The sequence below is a fragment of the Oncorhynchus masou genome, chromosome 13 (genome assembly GCF_036934945.1).
Source record: "Oncorhynchus masou masou isolate Uvic2021 chromosome 13, UVic_Omas_1.1, whole genome shotgun sequence".
Classification (NCBI taxonomy): Eukaryota; Metazoa; Chordata; class Actinopteri; order Salmoniformes; family Salmonidae; genus Oncorhynchus; species Oncorhynchus masou.
This window is the reverse complement of record NC_088224.1, coordinates 77,646,272-77,670,687: the sequence shown is the minus strand read 5'-3', so window position 1 is coordinate 77,670,687 and position 24,416 is coordinate 77,646,272. Positions and strand designations below refer to the sequence as shown.

The 24,416-nt window shown below is 46.3% G+C and overlaps 1 protein-coding gene across 3 annotated transcripts in view; it reads right to left on the bottom strand.

Annotated features, from left to right (window-relative positions):
• LOC135553101 (ephrin type-A receptor 4) overlaps nucleotides 1–24,416 on the bottom strand; it is an 80,136-nt gene that overhangs the window by 13,374 nt on the left and 42,346 nt on the right. For 2 of the 3 annotated variants that reach the window (XM_064985200.1, XM_064985202.1), the window contains exons 4-11: nucleotides 20,090–20,245; nucleotides 14,329–14,664; nucleotides 8,176–8,300; nucleotides 7,778–7,937; nucleotides 6,574–6,685; nucleotides 5,435–5,493; nucleotides 4,866–4,979; nucleotides 3,957–4,142 (exon numbers count right to left, since the gene is read on the bottom strand). In XM_064985200.1, coding sequence (XP_064841272.1) covers nucleotides 3,957–4,142; nucleotides 4,866–4,979; nucleotides 5,435–5,493; nucleotides 6,574–6,685; nucleotides 7,778–7,937; nucleotides 8,176–8,300; nucleotides 14,329–14,664; nucleotides 20,090–20,245 — 1,248 coding nt within the window. The remainder of the gene's footprint in view (nucleotides 1–3,956; nucleotides 4,143–4,865; nucleotides 4,980–5,434; nucleotides 5,494–6,573; nucleotides 6,686–7,777; nucleotides 7,938–8,175; nucleotides 8,301–14,328; nucleotides 14,665–20,089; nucleotides 20,246–24,416) is intronic. The other variant, XM_064985201.1, reaches the window with a different exon arrangement.

The following is a 24,416-nucleotide window of genomic DNA, read 5'->3' as shown; positions in this document are numbered from 1 at the left end:
TTACTTAAATCTACTTGAAAATCTATGGCAAGACCTGAAAATGGTTGTGTAGCACATGATAAACAACCAATTTGACAGCGTTTGAAGAATAAAAAATAAAAAGAATGGCCAAATGTTGCACAACCCAGGTGTGGAAAGCTCTTGGAGATTTACCCAGAAAGACTCAACTTCTACAAATAATTGACGCAGGGGTGTGAAAACTTACGTAAATTAGATATTTCTGTATTTCATTTTCAATTGTGCTAAAATGTCTAAAAACATGTTTTCACTTTGTCATTATGGGGTATTGTATGTAGGTTGGTGAGAAAAAATATATTTCCTCCATTTTGAATTCAGGGTGTGAATACTTTCTGAAGGCACTGTACATACACACACAACCTCTATTCATCTATGACAATCTGTGTATTTATGTCATTCACCATTCTCTCGGTTCCTTTCCCACTTTTATACCAACTTTCTGTACATTCTGTCCCTCTCCACATTCTCTCTCCCTTTCTTTCTTTCTCCCTCTCACACTTTCTCTTTTTCCATGTCATTATCCATCCCTGCCACCTCTCTCTCTCTCTCTCTCTCTCTCTCTCTCTCTCTCTCTCTCTCTCTCTCTCTCTCTCTCTCTCTCTCTCTCTCTCTCTCTCTCTCTCTCTCTCTCTCTCTCTCTCTCTCTCTCTCTCTCTCTCTCTCTCGGGAGCATCTGTCTCTTTCTTTCAGCAGAAGGGAGATTCCCTGGTGGTTCTGTGATGGCTTGCGTGTCTTTGTGTGGCTCTGGGAGGTAGAGAGGAGGAGGTGGAGAGGGGGGATAGATGTGTGGTTCATCCCATAGCTCTAGCAAGATGGCAACTGCCTAACCAGCCATACAACAAATACATGTTTACTTTTACTTCTAACTCCTCTTGGAATTGTTAGATACTGTGCTATGATTATGATTATTATCTTAAACATGTAAACTCACATTTTATTTGTTATTAGAAACTCATTTGCCCACATATTTGAGAGTTATTGGAGTGTTTCCTAGTTATTAGTGTCTAGTTCCACTGAGTCAAGTAGTTAGTAGTTTCAGGGTCTGAAGGTGAAGTTCTCCTCTTCCACTCTGCAGTAGACTGGTTCGATTGCCAAGAGGCTGTCAGTCACGGCTCTGTGTGGTGCGTGATTGGCACTCCATGACTTACAGGGCTATAGCAACGCCCCAAAGAGGAAGTGGAGTTCAACTTGAAAGGGGAGCCTCTTTGTCAACCATCTTTGTGCTGTTTTGTTCTCCTCTGCTGCCCCCGGGCCGCGGCTGATTGACAGCTCCCTAACTAAGTCTGAGGAGCGTCTGACCTACGACCCCCATCTCACCCCTTCTCAGCCCCTCCCTCGTCCTCCCAGCCTATTTGCATGCTAATGTCTTGTTTACTGAATACGTCCCGCCGCCTTTGGCAATGAACTCTGGGCAAGGGCCCCGCCAATAAGCTGATTATCACCTGTCCAAAAATGACTAGGGAGGGTAGAGGATAACATATAGGACAATGTTTGGAGAACGTTGAGGTAACATTAGGGGAACGTTATTAAAGAGAGCTGACGTCGGTGGGAGAACACAAAGAGGCCTGCTACTAACTCTCACTGGATTGTATTGTAATTGTTTTTTATAAAAGGACCATTTCTAATTTAGCAGTGCTTACATTATGTAAATGTGGGAATTTAAATGTATCACATCCTAAAGGAAACTGGGAATCCTTAAAGTGTTAACGACTGACGATGGACGGCCAGGGTTTTTAATTATGTCAGAGTGACGCTAAGAAAAAATAAATAAATGGCTAAGATGAGAGGCTCTGAGTCTCTGATGTTAGTCTATTTATGTATTTAGTGCGTATTTAGACTTCATCAATAATGAATAAGACTTAATTGGCCTCTTGGACAGGCAGTGCTGCCGTACTGAGGCGAGATAGAAGTCCCTTTTAACTAGATTGGAATAGGGAGGGGGAAAAGTGCAATTCAAATAATGGATTCTTAATAGATTCCACCGACACACTCAAGTGTGAAGGACTAATTGCAGAGAAACGGGTGTCCAGCTTTTTGTCATTACAAAGATGGGAGTAAGGGGAGAGGGAAGGAGAGGAAAATTAGATGCAGTCCTCTCCTCTCAAACGGTTTCTGTTTCCAGTCTGGTATCTCATTTACCCGTTCTCTACATCTCTCTCTACATCTCTCTCTACATCTCTCTCTCAGTGTCTGCTTCTCTTTCAACCTCCCCTTTCCCTCTCTCTCTCTCTCTCTGAGGGCTGTGCAGATTGAATGGCTGACTGTGATTGGTCTATTCACCTAGAGAGGAGGACATATAGGGCTGGCTGTTCTGTCACAATGCATTATACCAGTCTCTCCATCTATCCAGGCAACATAACTGGGAATCTGAGGTAACACTCACACACACATGTACCTAATCAAAGGTGAACAGACACACATTCTTAGTAAAATACATGAAGAATACAATTCTAAACCAGTAGGAACATCAGTAGAAACTCTCTCTCTTAAACACCTATACAACGCACTACGAACTGAACGCCCAACTAGTTTCCCACACGTACACCCACCATCCCCCAATACACTCTAAACAACAAGGGGTGAAGGGGTAAGAAGCCAGCGTCTGGTGTGGCAGCAGTACAGGGTCTGTCCTGCAGATACGGTATCACTCTCTAACCCCAAACACATTTACAGCTGACACAATGATTAATGAGCTAGTTGCAGCGCAGGACACATTAACCCTGTAGCCGACCTGGACCAGACCTGTTCCATCTGGACTCCAACCACCTGGGGATTCCCAGGATGGGCGCCATGTCCAGACCCACACCACCCCTACCCACGGCTCTCTGGGTAACAGGGCTGGGATGGGTCTTTATCTGAGCTTGTCCGGTTCCCCTCTTTCCACTGGGATTCTCTGCCTCTAACCCTATTACAGGGGCTGAGTCACTGGCTTACTGGGGCTCTCTCATGCCGTCCCTGGAAGGGGTGCGTCACCTGAGTGGGTTCATTCACTGATGTGGTCATCCTGTCTGGGTTGGCACCCCCCCTTGGGTTGTGCCATGGCGGAGATCTTTGCGGGCTATACTCAGCTTTGTCTCAGGATGGTAAGTTGGTGGTTGAAGATATCCCTCTAGTGGTGTGGGGGCTGTGCTTTGGCAAAGTGGGTGGGTTATATCCTTCCTGTTTGGCCCTGTCCGGGGGTGTCCTCGGGTGGGGCCACAGTGTCTCCTGACCCCTCCTGTCTCAGCCTCCAGTATTTATGCTGCAGTAGTTTATGTGTCGGGGGGCTGGGGTCAGTTTGTTATATCTGGAGTACTTCTCCTGTCCAATTCGGTGTCCTGTGTGAATCTAAGTGTGCGTTCTCTAATTCTCTCCTTCTCTCTCTCGGAGGACCTGAGCCCTAGGACCATGCCCCAGGACTACCTGACATGATGACTCCTTGCTGTCCCCAGTCCACCTGGCCGTGCTGCTGCTCCAGTTTCAACTGTTCTACCTTATTATTATTCGACCATGCTGGTCATTTATGAACATTTGAACATCTTGGCCATGTTCTGTTATAATCTCTACCCGGCACAGCCGGAAGAGGACTGGCCACCCACATAGCCTGGTTCCTGCCCCAGGACTACCTAGGTTTCTTCCTAGGTTTTGGCCTTTCTAGAACATCTTGGAGTTTTTCCTAACCACCGTGCTTCTACACCTGCATTGCTTGCTGTTTGGGGTTTTAGGCTGGGTTTCTGTACAGCACTTTGAGATATCAGCTGATGTACGAAGGGCTATATAAATAAATTTGATTTGATTTGATTTGATTTCAGGTTTTGTCACCTCATAGTTTATGTTGACCATAGGGAAAATATAGAGTATATGATTGATTTATCTTTATAAGATCCACAATATTTTGATTAACTCACATTTATTTAAATTCTGCCTTTTAAAAATCCTCTGATTAGGATCCTACTTACACTTGGTGACCACTCCTTCCAGGTGAATGATGTTTGGATGGTCGAATTGGCCCATGATGCTGGCCTCAGACAGGAAGTCCCGCCTCTGCTTGTCGGTGTATCCCGCCTTTAGGGTTTTAATGGCCACACAAATCTCCCTCTTCCCTGGCATTTTCAGACGACCGCTGCACACCTCCCCAAACTCACCTGGAACACACACATACACACAACTTATTATAAAACACACATCTTATCAAACTCACCTGGAACACACATATACACACAACTTATTATAAATCACACGTCTTATCAAACTCACCTGGAACACACACATACACACAACTTATTATAAAACACACGCCTTATCAAACTCACCTGGAACACACACATACACACAACTTATTATAAAACACACGTCTTATCAAACTCACCTGGAACACACACATACACACAACTTATTATAAAACACACACCTTATCAAACTCACCTGGAACACACACATACACACAACTTATTATAAAACACACGTCTTATCAAACTCACAAGAAAATACATACTCATACATTTTCAACATGGTGAAGAAAACACCTGATAACACAGAAACCACACTTATTTCTAGGGAAGGGAACAGGTGGTGGTGGGAAAGGGGGCTGTACTTTAATCATTGATCGACCCCCTGTGATCCCCAATCCCTCCTTCTCAGTCGAGCAGAAAGAGAGCAAGAGAGAGGGAAATGGCTATTGATTATTTTCTATTGATTATCGGCTGATTTTTTCCACTGGCAGACAAGGAAAAGCAGGAACATTACATTTTCCCTCCCAAGTCATTTTATTGTCTATTGACCCAATGAGTCGGGCCAAATATTACCAGTCTGACAGACGGTCATGTTGACATAGTAAAAGTATGTGCAGTGGTAAGTCCAGTCCGTACCGATGCCAATGACTTTCTCAATCTTGATACAGGAGGCGTCGATCTCCTTGGCAAACTCTCGGACAGCCTGGTTGGGGTCCTCGTAGGTGAAGGGGTCTACATATATCCTCACTCCTGAGAGAAAGGAGGAGGGAAAGGGTCGGTTAATGCATTCTGACCAGAGCCCCATCTGTTCTTCATTTTCCCCATGCTGTGGGCTATACTGCCTTCCTCTCTTCTCCTTTATCCTTTAATTCCTCAACTTCTACATTACAACATCTCTCCATCCAATGTCTCTGTTAGATTGATGGAATAACTCTTATTTCATCAGAGTTAATGACGTCTAAAATAATATGAAAGTATTTATCTTGTCAATAGGTTTTGACTGGAGAATACTGTGGTAAATCTTATACGGCAGTACTTTAGGAATACACATTTCATCCACACTGTTATTACAAACATAACTGCTTTTATTACTCTGTATTACTCTACTCTATTACTCTGCGTCATTCTTTCAGAGGCTCTTTTTTCAGTGTCGCTCATCAGTGAACGTTGATACCAGCGTAGGATGAGCACAGTGAGTGGTCTACCTTGGTGTAGGTGTTTCTCTTCATCAGCATCCTGCTTGGCCTTACTGTACTTACTCCTTCTGGGGAGAAAAACAACATGGCCGACGTGGTTAGCTCGGTTCAGCAGCACGGAGCAAGTCCATGGTGTTATTATTGAGGTTGTCTAAGGCCACCAGATGTGCAGAACAATGTTGGACTAATGACTTTTTATCATGACAATGTGCCTCTATTGTCCTTTCAATGACTGTTAAACAGCTCCGTGAGCCACGCTGAGCGGTACCCACCCACCCCTCCCCCGCACGATGGTCAAGACACAATGACAGACAGTTACCGTCAATGAATATGAATCAAAGACGGCCACCTGCTTGGCTGGAAGAGCCCCAATCACACACACATGTGCGCACAAACACACAAACATCCCCCTTCTCCATCGCCCACACACTCTCTCTCATACATATAGAAGTGTCCAATCACACAGGAGCGCACACACACCCACAAACAGTGGCCAGTAAAAGACAGAGCGTGGTTAAAGCGTGAAGAGAGAGACCCCATCTGCATGTAATCCCATCTGTGTGTCACTGCTTTGTTCTGCTCTACTGCTCGCTGGTTAACACCCTCTGATTGGGTCACTGCAAATCCACCTGCTGCCTCCTTCTCTCTCACTTTTTCTCTCTTCTTCTACACCTCCCTCACTCTCCCTCTCTATCTCTCCTACTCTCTCACTGTCTCTCTCACTCTCCATCTCCCCACAGATCACAGAATCTAACTACCACCCCATATTACAGCCACAGAGAGAGATAGAGGGATAGAGGCGGAGGGAGGAGAGGAAGAGAGAGGAAAGAGGCGATGGAGTGGGAGAAGAGGAGCGAGGGTCGCTGATTACATCTCTTCAACTGTCACACCGTCAATCACGTCTCAGGTGTGGCTACACATCACTCACTGGGGCTGTGTGTGTGTGTGTGTGTGTGTGTGTGTGTGTGTGTGTGTGTGTGTGTGTGTGTGTGTGTGTGTGTGTGTGTGTGTGTGTGTGTGTCTGCACCTATCATCGTCGTGTGACAGACACTTTTTCGAGCCTGCCAAGCAGCTGCCAAGCAAGACATTCTCATCATGGAGGCAAGATGGAGAGAGAGAGAGAGAGAGAGGGGGGATGAGAGTCTCACCTCCTGCTGATGACGAAGGCACTGATGAGTATGAGGAGGAGAACAACACTGCCCACCACAGACACCAGCAACACTGTGGAGTTAGTCCCATCTCCGATGATAGGAGCTGGTACTGAATATGAGAGGAAGAGCGGGAGGGAGAGAGAAAAGAAAGAGGAGAAGAGAGAGGAATACAAATATATAGAGAGAGTGAGGAGAGAGGTAGAGAGAGAGCGAGAGAGAGAGAGAGAAAGAGAGAGAGAGAGAGAAAAGAAAGGGAGGTAGTGAGAGAAAGAGAGAGAAAAAGGAGAGGTAGAGAAAGAGAGAGAAAAGGAGAGGTAGAGAGAGAAAGAGAGAAAAAATGAGAGGTAGAGAGAGAAAGAGAGAAAAATGAGAGGTAGAGAAAGAAAGAGAGAGAAAAAGAAGAGGTAGAGAAAGAAAGAGAGAGAAAATGGAGAGGTAGAGAAAGAGAGAGAAGAAGGAGAGGTAGAGAAAGAAAGAGAGAAAAGGAGAGGTAGACAAAGAAAGAGAGAGAAAAGGGAGAGGTAGATAGGGGGAAAGAGTGGGTGGACAGACACAGAGCAAAGTCAATATCATTCAGTCTAATCAGGTCCCGAGATGTAAAACCTACAGTAGATGTTCTATTTGCCATCGTCGTTGACCTCCTCTTCCTTCCTCTCTCCCTCCATGTGTGGCCCAGAGTATTAGTCCTTCTCCCTATCCTCCATTTTATGAGTCCCCATAAAGTATTGTGTTTCTCAGAGGCCCATTGAGACACAATGCAGTGCCATTTCACCGGGCAAAGAGCTGTATGCTTCAGTGTGTCATTACCATATGCCCCTATTTCCATCTGCATCACAAGGAGACACCCGTGTCTAGAGGACAGAACAGATGTCCTCCGGCCCACATGACAGGGGCAATCAGATGACACAGGGCCTCTTATTGGAGGTCAGGACTGTTCATAACAGTCAATAATATACTTATGAGTTTGAATGTTTGTTAAATGTTTGGGATTATTTAGGTGTTATTCAGATGTACTAAAACAGGTGATATCAGTATGTGACATAATGTCTATATCATTCATGTTCCAACATGTTAGAAGCTGTGACAAAAATGTAGGTGGGTAGCATGTGCTAAAACAGAACACATGTTGACACTTGCTCTGTGTCACAATGACATCATCACATGGATTTGTGCGATGCTGTCAAGGTAGCGCTCCACTTACCAGAGTTGGTCATGAACTCGAAAGGAGCGCTGAACTCTCCATAGCCGGCAGCGGTGCGAGCGCGCACATGGAACACATAGGAGGTCAGAGGGGTCAGGCCCTTGATGTCGGTGTTCCTGGACGACGTCTTGATAATGCGATAACTCCTCTCATTCTGGTCCTGAAGGAGAGACAGATAATGCAAAGAGTTGAGGTGGTTTTCCTGGCATGTCAAAGGTTCTTACTTCAGCTTCGTCAGAGGCTACAGTGTCAGGTTTTCACTGCTCAGAAAAAAAAGATTTCTCAACCTGTCAGGTTCAATGTTATTTTAAAGCCTGAGCGGGAAAAAACTGCATTTCCCAGGGAACTGCATTTCCCAGAGAATTGCATTTCCCAGAGAACTACATTTCCCACCTCACCTTCTCGTAGTATTTGACCTCGTACTCCAGGATGACCCCGTTGGCTTTCTCAGGCTGCTGCCAGGCCAGGGAGATGGTGTGTCTGGTGATGTCCTTGGCTTGGATCGAATTGACGGGAGACGGTGCTAGGGACAGAAAGAAATTACAAAAAGAGAGAGATTTTAGCCTTTTATTTTTTTATTTAACCTTTATTTAACTAGGCAAGTCAGTTAATTAAGAACAAATTCTTATTTACAATGAAGAACTACTCCAAACCCCAATGACGCTGGGCCAATTGTGAGCTGCCCTATGGGACTCCCACTCACGGCTGGATGTGATACAGCCTGGATTTAAACCAGGGACTGTAGTGACGCCTCTTGCACTGAGATGCAGTGCCTTAGACTGCTGCGCCACTCGGGAGCCACTTGCCACTCGGGAGCATTGACCTTTCCTGCCTTGTTGTTTTGACCCTCTGAGCCACTAAGTCTGTTTCTTTCCTATTGCTCTTTCTGAGAAAGTCACCATACCATGCAATCAACTCCACCTGCCGTTTAGCTTGGCTCCCAGTCAAAGGGCTTAGGTGTGTACGGCTAATAGCTACGGCTACAGCGCTACAGCTGCGGAGTCCAATGGTGAAGCTCTATTGCTAAGCCAAATGGTTGGAATACATCAAAACAAACCTTCTCAATGCCTACAGCTAGTTTTAGATCCAATTCCCTCCACACAGCAGACGCTCCAAGCTAAGCTAAGGACTATCTCACTTCCTGTCCCGCAAATTCCAAAGATTCTCTGGTCACCGTGGGAAACCACTGCGTTGCTATGACATCTCCCCTGCTCCCTTGCTGTTGCTGCTCTGTCTTCTAGCCAATCAATAATTTTATTAAAGAGGTCAATGTCTAAAGGCCATTCTGCAGCAGCCCATAATGAGACAGTATTTCAACCAGCTGCTCTGTCTGTGTTCCCCCTTCAACGTCTGCAGGTTAAAACACAGATAACAGCTCACACTCCCTCCCTCCCAACTCGCTCCAAAAGTCAAGCCTCTATCTCAGAGCCTGACAACACACACATTTTGTCAGAGTCAGACACAGACGACACTAGAAAGTTACATCATCCATATGGATATAGTTGTCTGGGGAAAAAACATCCACTTACTGATCGAATAGCACTGACAAATGCAGAGGTGGAGCCTACAAAAAGACCAGCACACACTCATGCCCAAGGAAAGAGAAATACAATTATAGACAGAGGGTCACACAGACAAATGTAGGTGCACACAAAGAAATTTAGGAGCATAAGAAAAAATATTTGAGATATTAAAGATATAATCCTTCATTTTTCTAGGCGCACTGGTGCTCCTCAATAAAAATTCCAGGTCGCACAGCAAAATATATAGGCGCATATGCAAGTCAAATGTTGGTACTGTAGAGCCCTTCAGGAGAAACACCCTTCCAGACCCTTCCTCTCATCTCCTCAACAGCCATGAACTCTTCCCCCATTTATACACATTACACACACAGACCCAGTCACACACAGACCCAGTCACACACAGACCCAGTCACACACAGACCCAGTCACACACAGACCCGGTCAAACACAGACCCAGTCACACACAGACCCAGTCACACACAGACCCAGTCACACACAGTCACACACAGACCCAGTCACACACAGACCCAGTCACACACAGACCCAGACACACATAGACCCAGTCACACACAGACCCAGTCACACACAGACCCAGTCACACACAGACCCAGACACACATAGACCCAGTATCACACCGACCCAGTCACACACACGGTCCTGAAGTCTCCACCAAGGCTAAAACACAAATGCAGGCAAAAAAATGTTGCTGATATTGTGGTAGTTTACTGCCTGCCATTTAAAGTTAGCTAGAGTAGTACTACTATAGAAGCTAAGTAAATCTCTGACCCCTGACTTTGGCTACTGTAAACTTCCTATCCAGCCTACCTGGTGCTGCCTTTTAAACAATTACACTGTTGTGATTATTGAGGTGACCCCTAGCGTCGATTATGAAAGGATTCTCTGTGACATTATATATATTGTATTCCCCCAGACCAGTCCAGGGGTTACTGTGCCGGGAGGCTAGTGTTCACTCTAATGCTAACACAACCAGGCTTTTAGGGAGGTATTGAGTTCAACCAGGCCTGGAATCCAAGCACCAACGATGGGTTAGGTTTCAGTGGTGGGGGTGGGGGTGGTGGGGGCAGTGGGATTTGAAGAGGGAGATGGGTCTGGAACCGGGTGGGGGGGGGGGGGATACATACAGCTCTCAGAGCGAGCGGAGGTAAATAGATTTCCCTGTGTTGTGTCATTCTGCCGGTCGGGCTAAAGTGTTGCGTCTCTATTAAACAATTAGAACGGCAGCCATTTGTAACCCTCAAATCAATATTTACTGGAGGGCGCCTGGCAGCCAGACCCACTTTGAAGGGCCCCCCGGGGGTGACCAGGGACGCTCCCGACCAGAAAGAAACCCAAAGGGTCAGCCGGCCCATTCCCCTTAGGTAATCCACACATCCATCCTTTCTCCTAAGATGACAGATATGGAGATTTAATCGGGTTCTGGTCCTCTTGTTGCGTTTTCCAAGGCTAATGTGAAGTTAAAGATGAGTGATTCTGTGAGTGGTTCCTTCTAAGGCTTGGTATGGAGGAGGTGAAGGTTACAATGGAAGGACACACACTGTACTATCAATCAGAGAAAAGTTTAAGACTTAGAGAAGATAAAACACACACATGCATGCACGCAAGAACACACACACACACACACACACACACACACCCCAAAAACACATAGGACACATGTAGGCCTACATACACACACATTGTGTCACTATCACACTCCAAACACACGGCCAGGATCAAGCTAACACAGGCGATGCAGGAGATTAGAGATGTAACAACAGGGCTAGATTGGAGAATAACAGTGTAAACGAGCTGCCTGACCGGCACCTCTGTAGACAGACCTGAATGTGGGGCAGATCTGTAATGTCTTACCACCTCCTGAAAGCGTGGGCTAAAACGCTGGCGGAATACTAAGTGGAAAAGCAATGAATATTCAGATCTCATTTCCCAATAATGTGCTCCAAAAACTCTTTTACAGCTCGCCCGCCGCAACACTCACACACACCCAAGCATACATGCACGTGCACGTGCACACACACACACACAAACTCATTATACCAACAGACAGATGGAAACACACATAAAAACATACACATACTCACATTATCGCTCACAGACAGTGGAGAAAGTCAACGGCACACAGCAGCCCATGCATATATTAGCTAGCAGAGACACATTAGCAGAGCTGGGAATGAGTAACACAGACAAACTGAGATTAGTTGAACGTTTGCTCCCTGGGTGAATGAAAATGTCTTTGTGGGTAAGTTTGTTGAGCTAGCTACTTTTTGAGCTACTTTCTGAGTCTGTGTGTCACAGTGAGAAAGAGTTGGACCCTGTGAGTAAGTTACGCTCTTGAGTGAGTTAGTTTGTTTTAGAGAGAGAGAGAGAGAGAGAGAGAGAGAGAGAGAGAGAGAGAGAGAGAGAGAGAGAGAGATGAGTTGAGTGAATGAGTTTGACTTTGTGAACATGTTCGTTCTGAGATATTCAGGTAATTGGACCAGCTGTGGTCACATCGTGTGGTTTGGAGAATATGTGGGTGAATTATGGATTGACATTAAAGAAACAAAGGCCGGGGAACACATGTGGTTGCCATATTGGAGTCTGGTTGCCATATTGGAGTCTGGTTGCCATATTGGAGTCTGGTTGCCATATTGGAGTCTGGTTGCCATATTGGAGTCTGGTTGCCATATTGAAGTCTGGTTGCCATATTGAAGTCTGGTTGCCATATTGGAGTCTGGTTGCCATATTGGAGTCTGGTTGCCAGATTGGAGTCACTTGATTAGCTGCAGCAGAGGAAAAAACTGGCAAAGTGGGAGCTGTTTTTCAGGGTGTCGAGAAATTGTTTCCCCCATACGAGATCCCCAATAAAGTCTCCTTCCACCCACGTCCCCATGTTCACCTGCATTTCCGATTCAGCATAGTGATGGAAACACACACACACAATGACAAACATATAGTGATGGAAACACACACACACAATGACAAACATATAGTGATGGAAACACACACACACAATGACAAACATATAGTGATGGAAACACACACACACAATGACAAACACATAGTGATGGAAACACAGACACATAGTGATGGAAACACACACACACACACACACACACAATGACAAACACATAGTGATGGAAACACACACACACAGTGACAAACACATAGTGATGGAAACACAGACACATAGTGATGGAAACACACACACACACACACACAATGACAAACACATAGTGATGGAAACACACACACACAATGACAAACACATAGTGATGGAAACACAGACACATAGTGATGGAAACACACACACACACACACACAATGACAAACACATAGTGATGGAAACACAGACACATAGTGATGGAAACACACACAATGACAAACACATAGTGATGGAAACACACACACACAATGACAAACACATAGTGATGGAAACACAGACACATAGTGATGGAAACACACACACAATGACAAACACATAGTAATGGAAACACACACACACAATGACAAACACATAGTGATGGAAACACAGACACATAGTGATGGAAACACACACACACACACAAGATCTAGAGTAAAGAATGAATCTCAAACTTTCTAAACATCGATTTACAGGTCGGCACAAAGCTGGACATCCTTCCAAACCCCTGAATATCAACCGTCAAACCCACACACACCCATTCCTTCATCCAGAGGGCTGAAGGGGTTACACCCTATCTGATTTACCAGGGGGTTGTTCATGGTGAAATTAGGAATCCCCCAACTTCCCCTCTGCACAGAAACCTGAATCTTGATCAAGGCCGCTGGCCCAAGAGGCTTTTTTACAGAGCATATCATAATAAATCTATCGTAATAAATGTGTAATCCACTGTGTCTGGATGGGGGTGATATAGAGAGAGGGACAGCCACAGATGACTGTCTGGATTACAGGGGTGAAATCAGAGCTCTGAAACCCCCTACTGAGTATTAGGGAAGAAATCCAATCAACTCTGGTGCTATTCTCTTCAACCCGCACATACACGTTCACAAGACACACACACACGTTCACAAGACACACACACACGTTCTCAAGACACACACACGTTCTCAAGACACACACACATGTTCTCAAGACACACACACACGTTCTCAAGACACACACACACGTTCTCAAGACACACACACACGTTCTCAGAAACACACATACACATGCACAGGCATTCTCTAACACACACACACACACATTCTACACAACACACAAAATAAACTGCACAGGCAGACATTTTTGCCTCACACGCACACAAGCATGACCACACATGCACACAAGCACACACACACTCATAATGCCTCCAGCTGCAGGAGGGCCAACTTAATGTAAGTATTAGAGGAGGGAAAACAGTTGTGAAACATGCTTCAGTGACGAGCCAACGGCATCATTTATATATCTTACTATCGCAGGACAACTGGTTTCAAGGCAGCTCTAGATCCATTCATCTCTCCTTTCTCCCAGACATGATAAATCAAGCCATCCTGTCCTTAAATAGCCAGTCAGAATCCTCCAGAGATCTTCTCTTTTCCCAGGGATCAAAACAGCAACACTACAAGGCACTTAGTCCGCCACCCAAGAGCGCCGCAGTAAAACCAGAGGTAATAGTCATCTATCAGGAGGGAAGGAAAGGTCACAGCCGTAAAATACATTTGCACAACAACTGGAGAAAAAAATGGCCGAACGACAAAACAACAGGGGCCTTTCAGCGCACCAGCAGGCAGCGAGCTCTACTGTGGTTGTAGAGAGCCAGCCGCGGTATTCCTGATCTCATTCCACTGGAACAACACACTGCCCTACCCAACATACCGCAACTTAATTAAGCCTAACCAAATCAATACAATTCATTGGAATATAAATCTGTTTCCCCATTCCCCTTAAAATAAAATAAAATTCAAACATTCAAAGCACATCTCAACCTTTACCAAAACAACCCAACAACAGTCTCCAGCAAATCTCTCCCCACCCACACACATCTCCCCCCAACCCCAACCCCAACTCACCAGCCTGGTTGGTAGTGACCGTCACCGACACGGCCTGCTCAGGTCCAGGGCTCTGCTGGGAGACCCCGTTAACAGCCCAAATCTCAAAGGTGTAGTTAGTGTGAGCCTGCAGGTCGTTGATAGACACCTTGGTGGCCCTGAGGCTCAGCTGCTGGGGGCTGAAGTGGACCCCGTTCCCACAGGGCTGACACCGTGTCCCCTCGGGCCCACAGCGTTTACACACCACGTTGTAGCTGAGGTCTTGGCGTCCGCCAGAGGAGAGAGGAGCGCTCCACTCCAAGTTGACCGATGTCTCATTGACGTTGGAGATGAGGTGGAGCGGGGCCGTCGGGGGTCCTGGGAGAGAGAAGAGGAAGAGGAAGGTACAGAGAGGTGGTCTGAAGGACTCTCACTTAGCCAAACGTATGGGTAACTGTCAGACAAAGCAGCTGTGAGAAGAGAGACTTGGTTTGAAGTGACTGAGTAGACTTTGGTGTTGCAATTAAACACAACACTAAATTGTTGAAATTGAAACACTTTGTTTTGGGGAAATCAATAGTAGTGTTTGTCTGTGGTGGCTATAGCTAAGTGATTAATTCCTAATTATAGTTTGCAGTCCCTGCTAACCCAACTATTCCTGAGGTCTCCTTTTCTTTTCAAAAGGGCTGGGAAGTTAGGAAGTCTACATTCATGTGGTGGATGTGTAATTAGTTATCATGGCAGTGAGCCTAACCCAGCTGGTCCCAGATCTGTTTATGGGACTCTCTTAGGGATTTGACAGTTTGTTTTCAACCCAGTAATAAAGAAGTGGCCTTGATCTAGGGTCTGTGTTTTGTAATGTTTCACCCTGTAGACTCCTAATTCAGATGTTGCTTTCAAACATGTTAAACAGGCTGAAATAAGGATGCCAGTCCATCTACTTATGAATCACTTCACAATGGAAATTAATTATCAGTGTTATTTTTGGAGGAGCGACGTGGCAATAAATGATTACACAGAGAAACTGAGAGGGGGGGGGGGGGCTGGAGGAGTGTGTGCATGTAAGTGTATGTGTCACGACTTCTGCCGAAGTTGGCACTCCTGCCCGTTCGGGCGGTGCTCGGCGGTCGTCGTCACCGTCCTATTAGCCACTACTGATCCCTTTTTTGTGTATCTGTTGTTTTTGTCTATTGGTTTCACCTGTGTGTTGTTTAGTAAATTAGTGTCTGTATTTAATGTAGGTTGTCCCGCCCTTGTTTTGTGCGGGATTGTTTATGTTGTCATTCATTTTGTCTGTCGGTGTTTTGTGTTTCCTATTCTCCGGTTAGTCTTTATCCTGTGTTGGATCATTTTCACCCTGTGTGTATTTGGGTTGACCGTTGTTTATTTTGTTCACCGGAGAATAAACTTTATATCGCTATCTGCGCCTGATTCCACCCACCTTGACTAGACGTGACATTATGTACGTTATAGTGTGTTTGTGTGGTCAATCTGGGGATAGTCTATGCATTTACAAATAGTAGAGAAGAGGATGATAGTGTGAGAGGGGGGGGGGGAGACAAACACCGTCTGTTCATCCAGGAAGCAAAGAGCCACTGATTAATTCGGAGGACAGGGGTTATACTGGGGAGGAGATGGGAGAGAGAGAGAGAGAGAGAGAGAGAGAGAGAGAGAGAGAGAGAGAGAGAGAGAGAGTGTGTGTACAGGGTTAATATTAGTATCATCCCTACCTTCGTCTGACAATTCATTACCAGTTCTCATTAAACTTTATGATGAAGCTTCCCTCCCTCCCTCATCCCCTCTCCTCCCTCCCTCCCTCATCCCTCCTTCCAGTCAGTTATAGATGATAGTTTCTAAATTAAGGTGGTGGAGGCTGCAGAACCATCACTGTAATGATCTTTTGTCATGTAAGGTTCAATGTAGCAGTCTTCCTGTTTCTATCTCCTCTGTGGTTTCCTGCTAGAACACTGAGCTATTAAACAGATAGATTTTCTTAGTGCCATTCTGTCATAAACGGAAGAGGACTAAGGTCATATGTATGTGAGCTGGATTTATCCCCCAGTACAATGGAGTTTAGGGTCCATGTCTGAGCATGGAACCATTTGTTGCCATGGTAAGTCATGCTGTGCTGTATAACTATATTATGGGTTATTATATAATGTTCTCTCTCTCTCTCTCTCTCTCTCTTTCACTTGTTGGGCGATTCAACAAGCTGACTGGGCTTTCCATCTACTATTCATTCAGCTCTACCCATATGTCATCATTTTCCTCCTCTGAAAGCCAGACATTTCACCAATGCCCTATGGCTGGCTATCATCAGACTAATAGAGAAGAGAGAAGTTACCACACAAGTGTTACACAAATATCACATAACCACCCCTCCTCCCTCTCTAGAATCAAACTATGCTTTATTGGCTGGGCTGTGAGGTACATTGTAACCAAAGCTATGGGCATTCCAACATAATTAACAAACAAATGTCACCCCATTTGGCCCAGTGTCTCCTCTGAGCCAGGTTCTCAACCCATGCCTACACTACACTACACTACACTACACTACACTACACTACACTACACTACACTACACTACACTACACTACACTACAAATGCCTCATATTGTAACCTAGGTGACACTTGATTTGAGGGCACGGCTTTCAAGGAGTTCCTCTCTACTGTACCGTTTCCATAATAGCTGAGAAGTCTAGAGGGTTGTATTTCACCCAAGAGCACTGGATCAGAAGACTGGGACAAAAGAGGGATGCTGTGAGAGGTGTGGTTCAGACAGGACACCGATTGGGCCAAATAGCCTGTCAATCACTGAGGCGGCCGGATACTTGGCAGGACCAGCAAATGGCATTGAGCCCTGCAGTGGGCTGGTAGTTTAGGAGAGGGGGAGGTGTGTGAGTGCTACCTAAACATTACAAAAACGCTACCAAAATATTACCACATCGTTACCTGAAACTGTTTCCACCAAGTTAACTGAGCATTTGGACAAACAGAAGGAGGGATCCTTGTTCACCAACATTCTTTCGTTCTCCCTTTTCCATCCATCTTTCCCGCTTTTCCTATCTCTCAATTCCGTACTCCCCCTAGCCTCCGTATCCCACTCCCCCATTATCCACTCCATCCCAACTCCCTCCCTCACCCCACCCATCTTCCCTCTCTCCCTCTCTTTTTCTGTCTCAGTAATTGTTGGCTGAGTGCTGAGTTGGGCCGTGAGGGAGCACAGGGTAAATTGGCCAGAGCATGGATCCTGCTATTACCATCCGAGAGGAATTCACTCAACCCTGAGTATTGTTCCCTCTCTCCCCCCTCTTTCTCACCCTCTCTCCCTTTCCACCACCTCTCTCCCCCCTCTTTCTCACCCTCTCTCCCTTTCCACAACCTCTCTCCCCCCTCTTTCTCACCCTCTCTCCCTTTCCACAACCTCTCTCCCCCCTCTTTCTCACCCTCTCTCCCTTTCCACAACCTCTCTCCCCCTCTTTCTCACCCTCTCTCCCTTTCCACAACCTCTCTCCCCCTCTTTCTCACCCTCTCTCCCTTTCCACAACCTCTCTCCCCCTCTTTCTCACCCTCTCTCCCTTTCCACAACCTCTCTCCCCCCTCTTTCTCACCCTCTCTCCCTTTCCACAACCTCTCTCCCCCTCTTTCTCACCCTCTCTCCCTTTCCACAACCTCTCTCCCCCTCTTTCTCATCCTCTCTCCCTTTCCACCACTCTCTCCCCCTCTTTCTCACCCTCTCTCCCTTTCCACAACCTCTCTCCCCCTCTTTCTCACCCTCTCTCCCTTTCCACAACCTCTCTCCCCCCTCTTTCTCACCCTCTCTCCCTTTCCACCACCTCTCTCCCCCTCTTTCTCACCCTCTCTCCCTTTCCACAACCTCTCTCCCCCCTCTTTCTCACCCTCTCTCTCCCCCTCTCTCTCCCCCCTCTCCCTTTCCACCACCACTCTCCCCCTCTCTCTCACCCCTCTCTCCCAACCTCTCTCCCTTTCCACAACCTCTCTCACCCTTCTCTCCCTTTCCACAACCTCTCTCACCCTTCTCTCCCTTTCCACCACCTCTCTCCCCCTCTTTCTCAACCCTCTCTCCCTTTCCACCACCTCTCTCCCCCTCTCTCCCTTTCCACTACCTCTCTCACCCCTCTTTCTCACCCTCTCTCCCTTTCCACTTCCTCTCTCACCCCTCTTTCTCATCCTCTCTCCCATTCCATCATCTCTCCCCCTCTCTCCCTTTCCACCATCTCTCCCCACTCTCTCCCCCTTTGTCCCTTTCCACCACCTCTCTCCCCCTCTCTCCCACCCCCTCTCCCTTTCCACCATCTCTCCCCAAGAAAATTGGGGAAATCACACTGAGACCATCCCCATGTGTCCCTACTCTGCTATGCTCTAATCTCTGACATATACAGGCCTGTGTGTGTGTGTGTGTGTGTGTGTGTGTGTGTGTGTGTGTGTGTGTGTGTGTGTGTGTGTGTGTGTGTGTGTGTGTGTGTGTGTGTGTGTGTGTGTGTGTATGGATTACTGTCTTTACATTGTAAATCAATGTAAAAACAGTAATTAACCAAGTTACTAACTGATTAACAAAATGAAAAGGGCTCAAGGAGAAAGGGAGCGAAGGAGGGAGAAAAGGAGTGATAGAATGCCTATCCGCGCTGCTCACATCTGTGAGATTACCCATCATCCAGTTATAATCATCAACTGTCATCGTAGGACGCACACACAGGCACGCATACACACACACACCAATTACCAGGGATGCCAGCGTTTTCCCTGTCTGACCCCCAGCAGGGCGAACTGGGAAAGTAGTTGAAGACTTTTTTCAGTCTGTGTTTGTGACGCTGAGTATGTTTTGTGCAAGACAGAGAGAGAGAAAGATAGAGAGCGAGAGAACAAGAGAGAGAGAGACAAAGAAAGAGCGAGAGAAAGAGAAAGGAAGACAGGGGAGAGAGATGGGGGGTGATTGAGTGACAGCTTTGATTATAAGGGTCTAACATGGTAGAAACCCAGAGCACCACAGAAAAAGAAAACATGGTCAGTCAGACAGACAAAGTGACAGATAGGAGTCAAATGTCAAAGGTCACCCAACTCACAGACAGGTCACAGAGTCACGTACAAGGCCCCATCTTTGTGTTTTTAAAACGAAGGCTCAGGTTCCCCCATACCTTAGATAAGACCCTATTAAATCAGACCCTGCCAGTAGCAGATTAATACACTTCCTACCATGGAGAAAAGCAGCATATTTCAACAGATTCGTAGCTGTGTTTCTTTTTGTTTCACACTGCAAACATTGTTTGGTTATGTATGTACCCAAGCTGATTGTATAGTATGACTGTGTGTGGGATGTGATTCACAACAGAGATTATAGGGGAGAAATATAGAGAAAGAGAGGAGGGAGAAATTGTCATGGAGGATGACAATCAAAATGAAAAATGTGTTTGTTATCAATGTAGGACTACTTCTCTCTCTCTCTCTCTCTCTCTCTCGTGGAAGAGTGAAACTTAGATGCAGTGTTTTGTTTCCTCATTAGTTCTCTAACACATTGAGTGATCACTAAGTACCACCTGGAATCAGAATGCAACTATTAAACACCATGTGTGTACTATGCATGTGAGCTTTGTGTGTGTGTGTGTGTGTGTGTGTGTGTGTGTGTGTGTGTGTGTGTGTGTGTGTGTGTGTGTGTGTGTGTGTGTGTGTGTGTGTGTGTGTGTGTGTGTGTGTGTGTACTATGCATGTGAGCTTTGTGTGTGTGTGTGTGTGTGTGTGTGTGTGTGTGTGTGTGTGTGTGTGTGTGTGTGTGTGTACACTTACTAGTGCAGGGCATGGATGCAGGGTCAGTCTCAGAGCGGAAGTAGCTCTTGTCGCAGGCACAGGATGTAGATCCCTCTCTGACAGAGTAGCTGTGGAGAGGACACTTGGAGCAGGCCCCGTCTGTGGCCAGGGCACGGTAGTAGCCAATCTTACAAGCTGTAAGAACATAGATAGTGAGAGAGACAAGGTCAGTTGGCATTGTACATAGAGAAACACACACTCACAGATAGTACACACCCCACACACTGTGGAATGTTGCTTTCAGTCGATCATATCTACTTAACACCTCTCACTCTCTCTCATCATTTTCCTCCTCTGAAAGCCAGACATTTCACCAATGCCCTATGGCTGGCTATCATCAGACTAATAGAGAAGAGAGAAGTTACCACACAAGAGTTACACAAATATCACATAACCACCCCTCCTCCCTCTCTAGAATCAAACTATGCTTTATTGGCTGGGCTGTGAGGTACATTGTAACCAAAGCCATGGGCATTCCAACATAATTAACAAACAAATGTCACCCCATTTGGCCCAGTGTCTCCTCAGAGCCAGTTTCTCAACACATGCCTACACTACACTACACTACACTACACTACACTACACTACACTACACTACACTACACTACACATGCCTCAAATTGTAACCTAGGTGACACTTTTCCGACTCGGGCGATGGCACTACCCTATCCTCTTGATTGACAGCTTGATTTGAGGGCACGGCTTTCAAGGAGTTCCTCTCTACTGTACCGTTTCCATAATAGCTGAGAAGTCTAGAGGGTTGTATTTCACCCAAGAGCACTGGATCAGAAGACTGGGACAAAAGAGGGATGCTGTGAGAGGTGTGGTTCAGACAGGACACCGATTGGGCCAAATAGCCTGTCAATCACTGAGGCGGCCGGATACTTGGCAGGACCAGCGAATGGCATTGAGCCCTGGGGCCGGAGGGCTGGTGGTTTAGGAGAGGGGGAGGTGTGTGAGTGCTACCTAAACATTACAAAAACGGGGGGGGGGGCAGGGAGGGAGGGATCATTTCCCGGTAGAATAAAAGTATGTAATGATCTGAGTGTTTTATACAAGGCTGGGTTTATCCATCAGTCACACAAAGTCCCAAAAATGTATTCATCATTGTAAATCCACATTCATAAATTCATAATTGAATAGGACGTGCAAGACACGTACACTTTGAATAGTCATCTAAACAAAGTTGCTCATGCATCTACCCCACTAACCTAAACTCATGCCTTTCCACGCACACCACACCACACCACACCACAGACGCACAAGAGGAATTCCACCCTAAAGAAAATACACATTCCACTGCCATCCAAAGAAAACACACACACAAGGATGTTCACAAACACCAAAAAGTGAGGGAAATTCTTTACCCTGAGGCACAATAATGAAACTGGGCTCCTTTCCCTGTGTGTCTCTCTCTCCCTCCCCCGTTAGCGTTAGCTCGCCACAGGATTAGCGTAGCCTCTGGTAGCCTCCAGCCCAGCCTGGCCCGGCCCAGCTCAGCCCGGCTTGCTGCTACCTGCTGAGTCTTTATCTCCTCAACCCCTCCTAGTCAATCAGCCCCAATCCTTGCCGCTTCACCAGTCAGCGCTCAGCGCTACGGTCCTCTTTGATTCACGCCGGCAGGGGTTAGAGGACAGGAGAGCCTTTAGTCTTCTTCTCACAGTAGAAGACAGAGTAGAGGATTAAAACGGAAGGTGCTTTGTGTTATCTCTCTATCTGTTAAGGATCTTTGACAATCTTTAACACCCAAATGTGTCACAGAGGCACGACAGGAACGGGTACTGTGTTGAGGGGTTGTGACCGTTTTGAGGGTTTTAAGAGAAACGTCAGGTTTACGAGGGGGTTTTGTCAATGTGCTATGACCAGGAAGCTGACCAGGGGAGGCGGGGGGAGATCCAGCTGGTTTAGACTGATCACCCTTCACTGAACGCTGGGGGGAGAGTTAATTGAGGTCCATGCTTCTGGGTCTTTGAGCCATGGCCTCTGTGTAATGAGAAAGAGAGGTTGAGAGTGGTGTGAGGAGAGATCCAGCTCACACTGTGTACAGCTGATGAGTTTATTACCCTGTGATAATCAATCTGCCCTGAGGTGACCTCCACTACCAAATAGCCCCAGCCTTATTCTTCAGCAGAATTATTTGCAAACCCTCAAAATCCCCCTTCGCCATAGAGATGGGTTGGCATCTTCATTTGTCGCCTGAATTGTGCATCTTGGTAATAGTTTGAAAGGGGATGTCAACATAGAGAAGTATTTATAATGGTGCCTTGCCCTGTAGAAAAGGAAAAGGTACTTGGAAGAGAGGGTGAAATCCACGTTAAGCCAGGGAATTCGCTTCCCATTAGGGGTGTGTGTGTGTGTGTGTGTGTGTGTGTGTGTGTGTGTGTGTGTGTGTGTGTGTGTGTGTGTGTGTGTGTGTGTGTGTGTGTGTGTGTGTGTGACAGACCACAATGCTGGGTGGTCTGGAAGACTGGGGCTTTACTAAGGAATCTCCCTTAAGACTTCATGGATTTATCACCGCACAGACCGGCCTTGACCAACACACACACACACACACACACACACATACACACATTGAGTCTAGCTAACAGCCCTCACATATCATCTGATTCCCCTTTACACACACAAATCCTTCACTCTGTGATCGTCTTTCTATCTCTCCAGGGAAATTCATATTTGTATTGAGTCTAGCTAAGGAGCCCTCATTATATCATCTGATTCCCCTTTAGCATTCACAAATCCTTCACTCTGTAATCGTCTTTCTATCTCTCCATTTCCTTTTTATTTTCCTCATGTCCCTATTCCTCTCTCTCTCTCTCACCCATCCCTCTTTCTCTCACCCCCCCTCTCTCTCTCTCTCTCTCTCTCTCTCTCCCCTCTCTCTCTCTCTCTCTCTCTCTCTCTCTCTCTCTCTCTCTCTCTCTCTCTCTCTCTCTCTCTCTCTCTCTCTCCCTCTCTCTCTCTCCCTCTCTCTCTCTCTCCCTCTCTCTCTCTCTCTCTCTCACCCTCTTTCTCTCCTCCAACTCCTTCTCTTTCTCCCCATGCCTCCTTTCAGAGCAGTAGAGTTTGTCAGGTGCCAGATCCTGGTGCTGGGAGATCAAAGGCAGACAAAGGGACTGGTGACTTACTGTTCTATTCTGGAATGGCTCAAAATGGAATCCCTTATAGACTGGGACATTCCTCCCTTCATCCCTCTCGCTTCTTTCACTCATTCAACCCTCCTCTATTGCTTTAGTGTTTTCTTTGTCACCCTTCCTCCTTTCCTCTCTCTGTGTTGTCTGTAAGCTGAAGCATATTTGGGGGTGTGGGATAAGGAGAGGGGGTTTGTAGGAGTTAATGAGTCGTTTTGTCAGGGTGGTGGGGTTTCTGTTGGTGAATTGGGCTCACTGTGTGAGACGATGAGAAAGGGGAAAACTTCTGTTCAAAACAAAACGGCCAACGCGACCATCTGCAAAAACCACACAAAAGGTGGAGATACAATGACAACTAACTACCTACACACCCACCGACTAAAAACTCAATGTTCACCACACAATGACAACTACCTACACATTAATCTTCGAATAGCCCACAACATCCTCCACAGAAGTCGACTAAAACACACCAACCCCACACATCCAGCTACTAAAACACACCAACCCCACACATCCAGCTACTAAAACACACCAACCCCACACATCCAGCTACTAAAACACACCAACCCCACACATCCAGCTACTAAAACACACCAACCCCACACATCCAGCTACTAAAACACACCAACCCCACACATCCAGCTACTAAAACACACCAACCCCACACATCCAGCTACTAAAACACACCAACCCCACACATCCAGCTACTACTAAAACACACCAACCCCACAAAGCTACTAAAACACACCAACCCCACACATCCAGCTACTAAAACACACCAACCCCACACATCCAGCTACTAAAACACACCAACCCCACACATCCAGCTACTAAAACTTCACCAAGTGACCCGCACGCAAACTATGGCAGATTCCCACTCACCAGGCGACACAACAAAGCTTCCTATACACTTGATACATAAAGCATGACAGAAAGAATGAAAGAACCCCTTGAATAGCCAGCCAAAACCCAAGAATGCAGCACACAACACACACATGAACTGGGCTTTGCCCAGACAGAACAATTGATTCCTTTAAACCAAAAAAATAATAAAGTTCAAACTACATCGTTTCCCCTTTTCATCAAAACGCTTTGTTTGCTTTTGGTGTTGAAATTCAGTGGCTCTTGTCTCAGTCATAACAGACAGTGAGTGTTTCTGAAGGGGACTGAGGCAT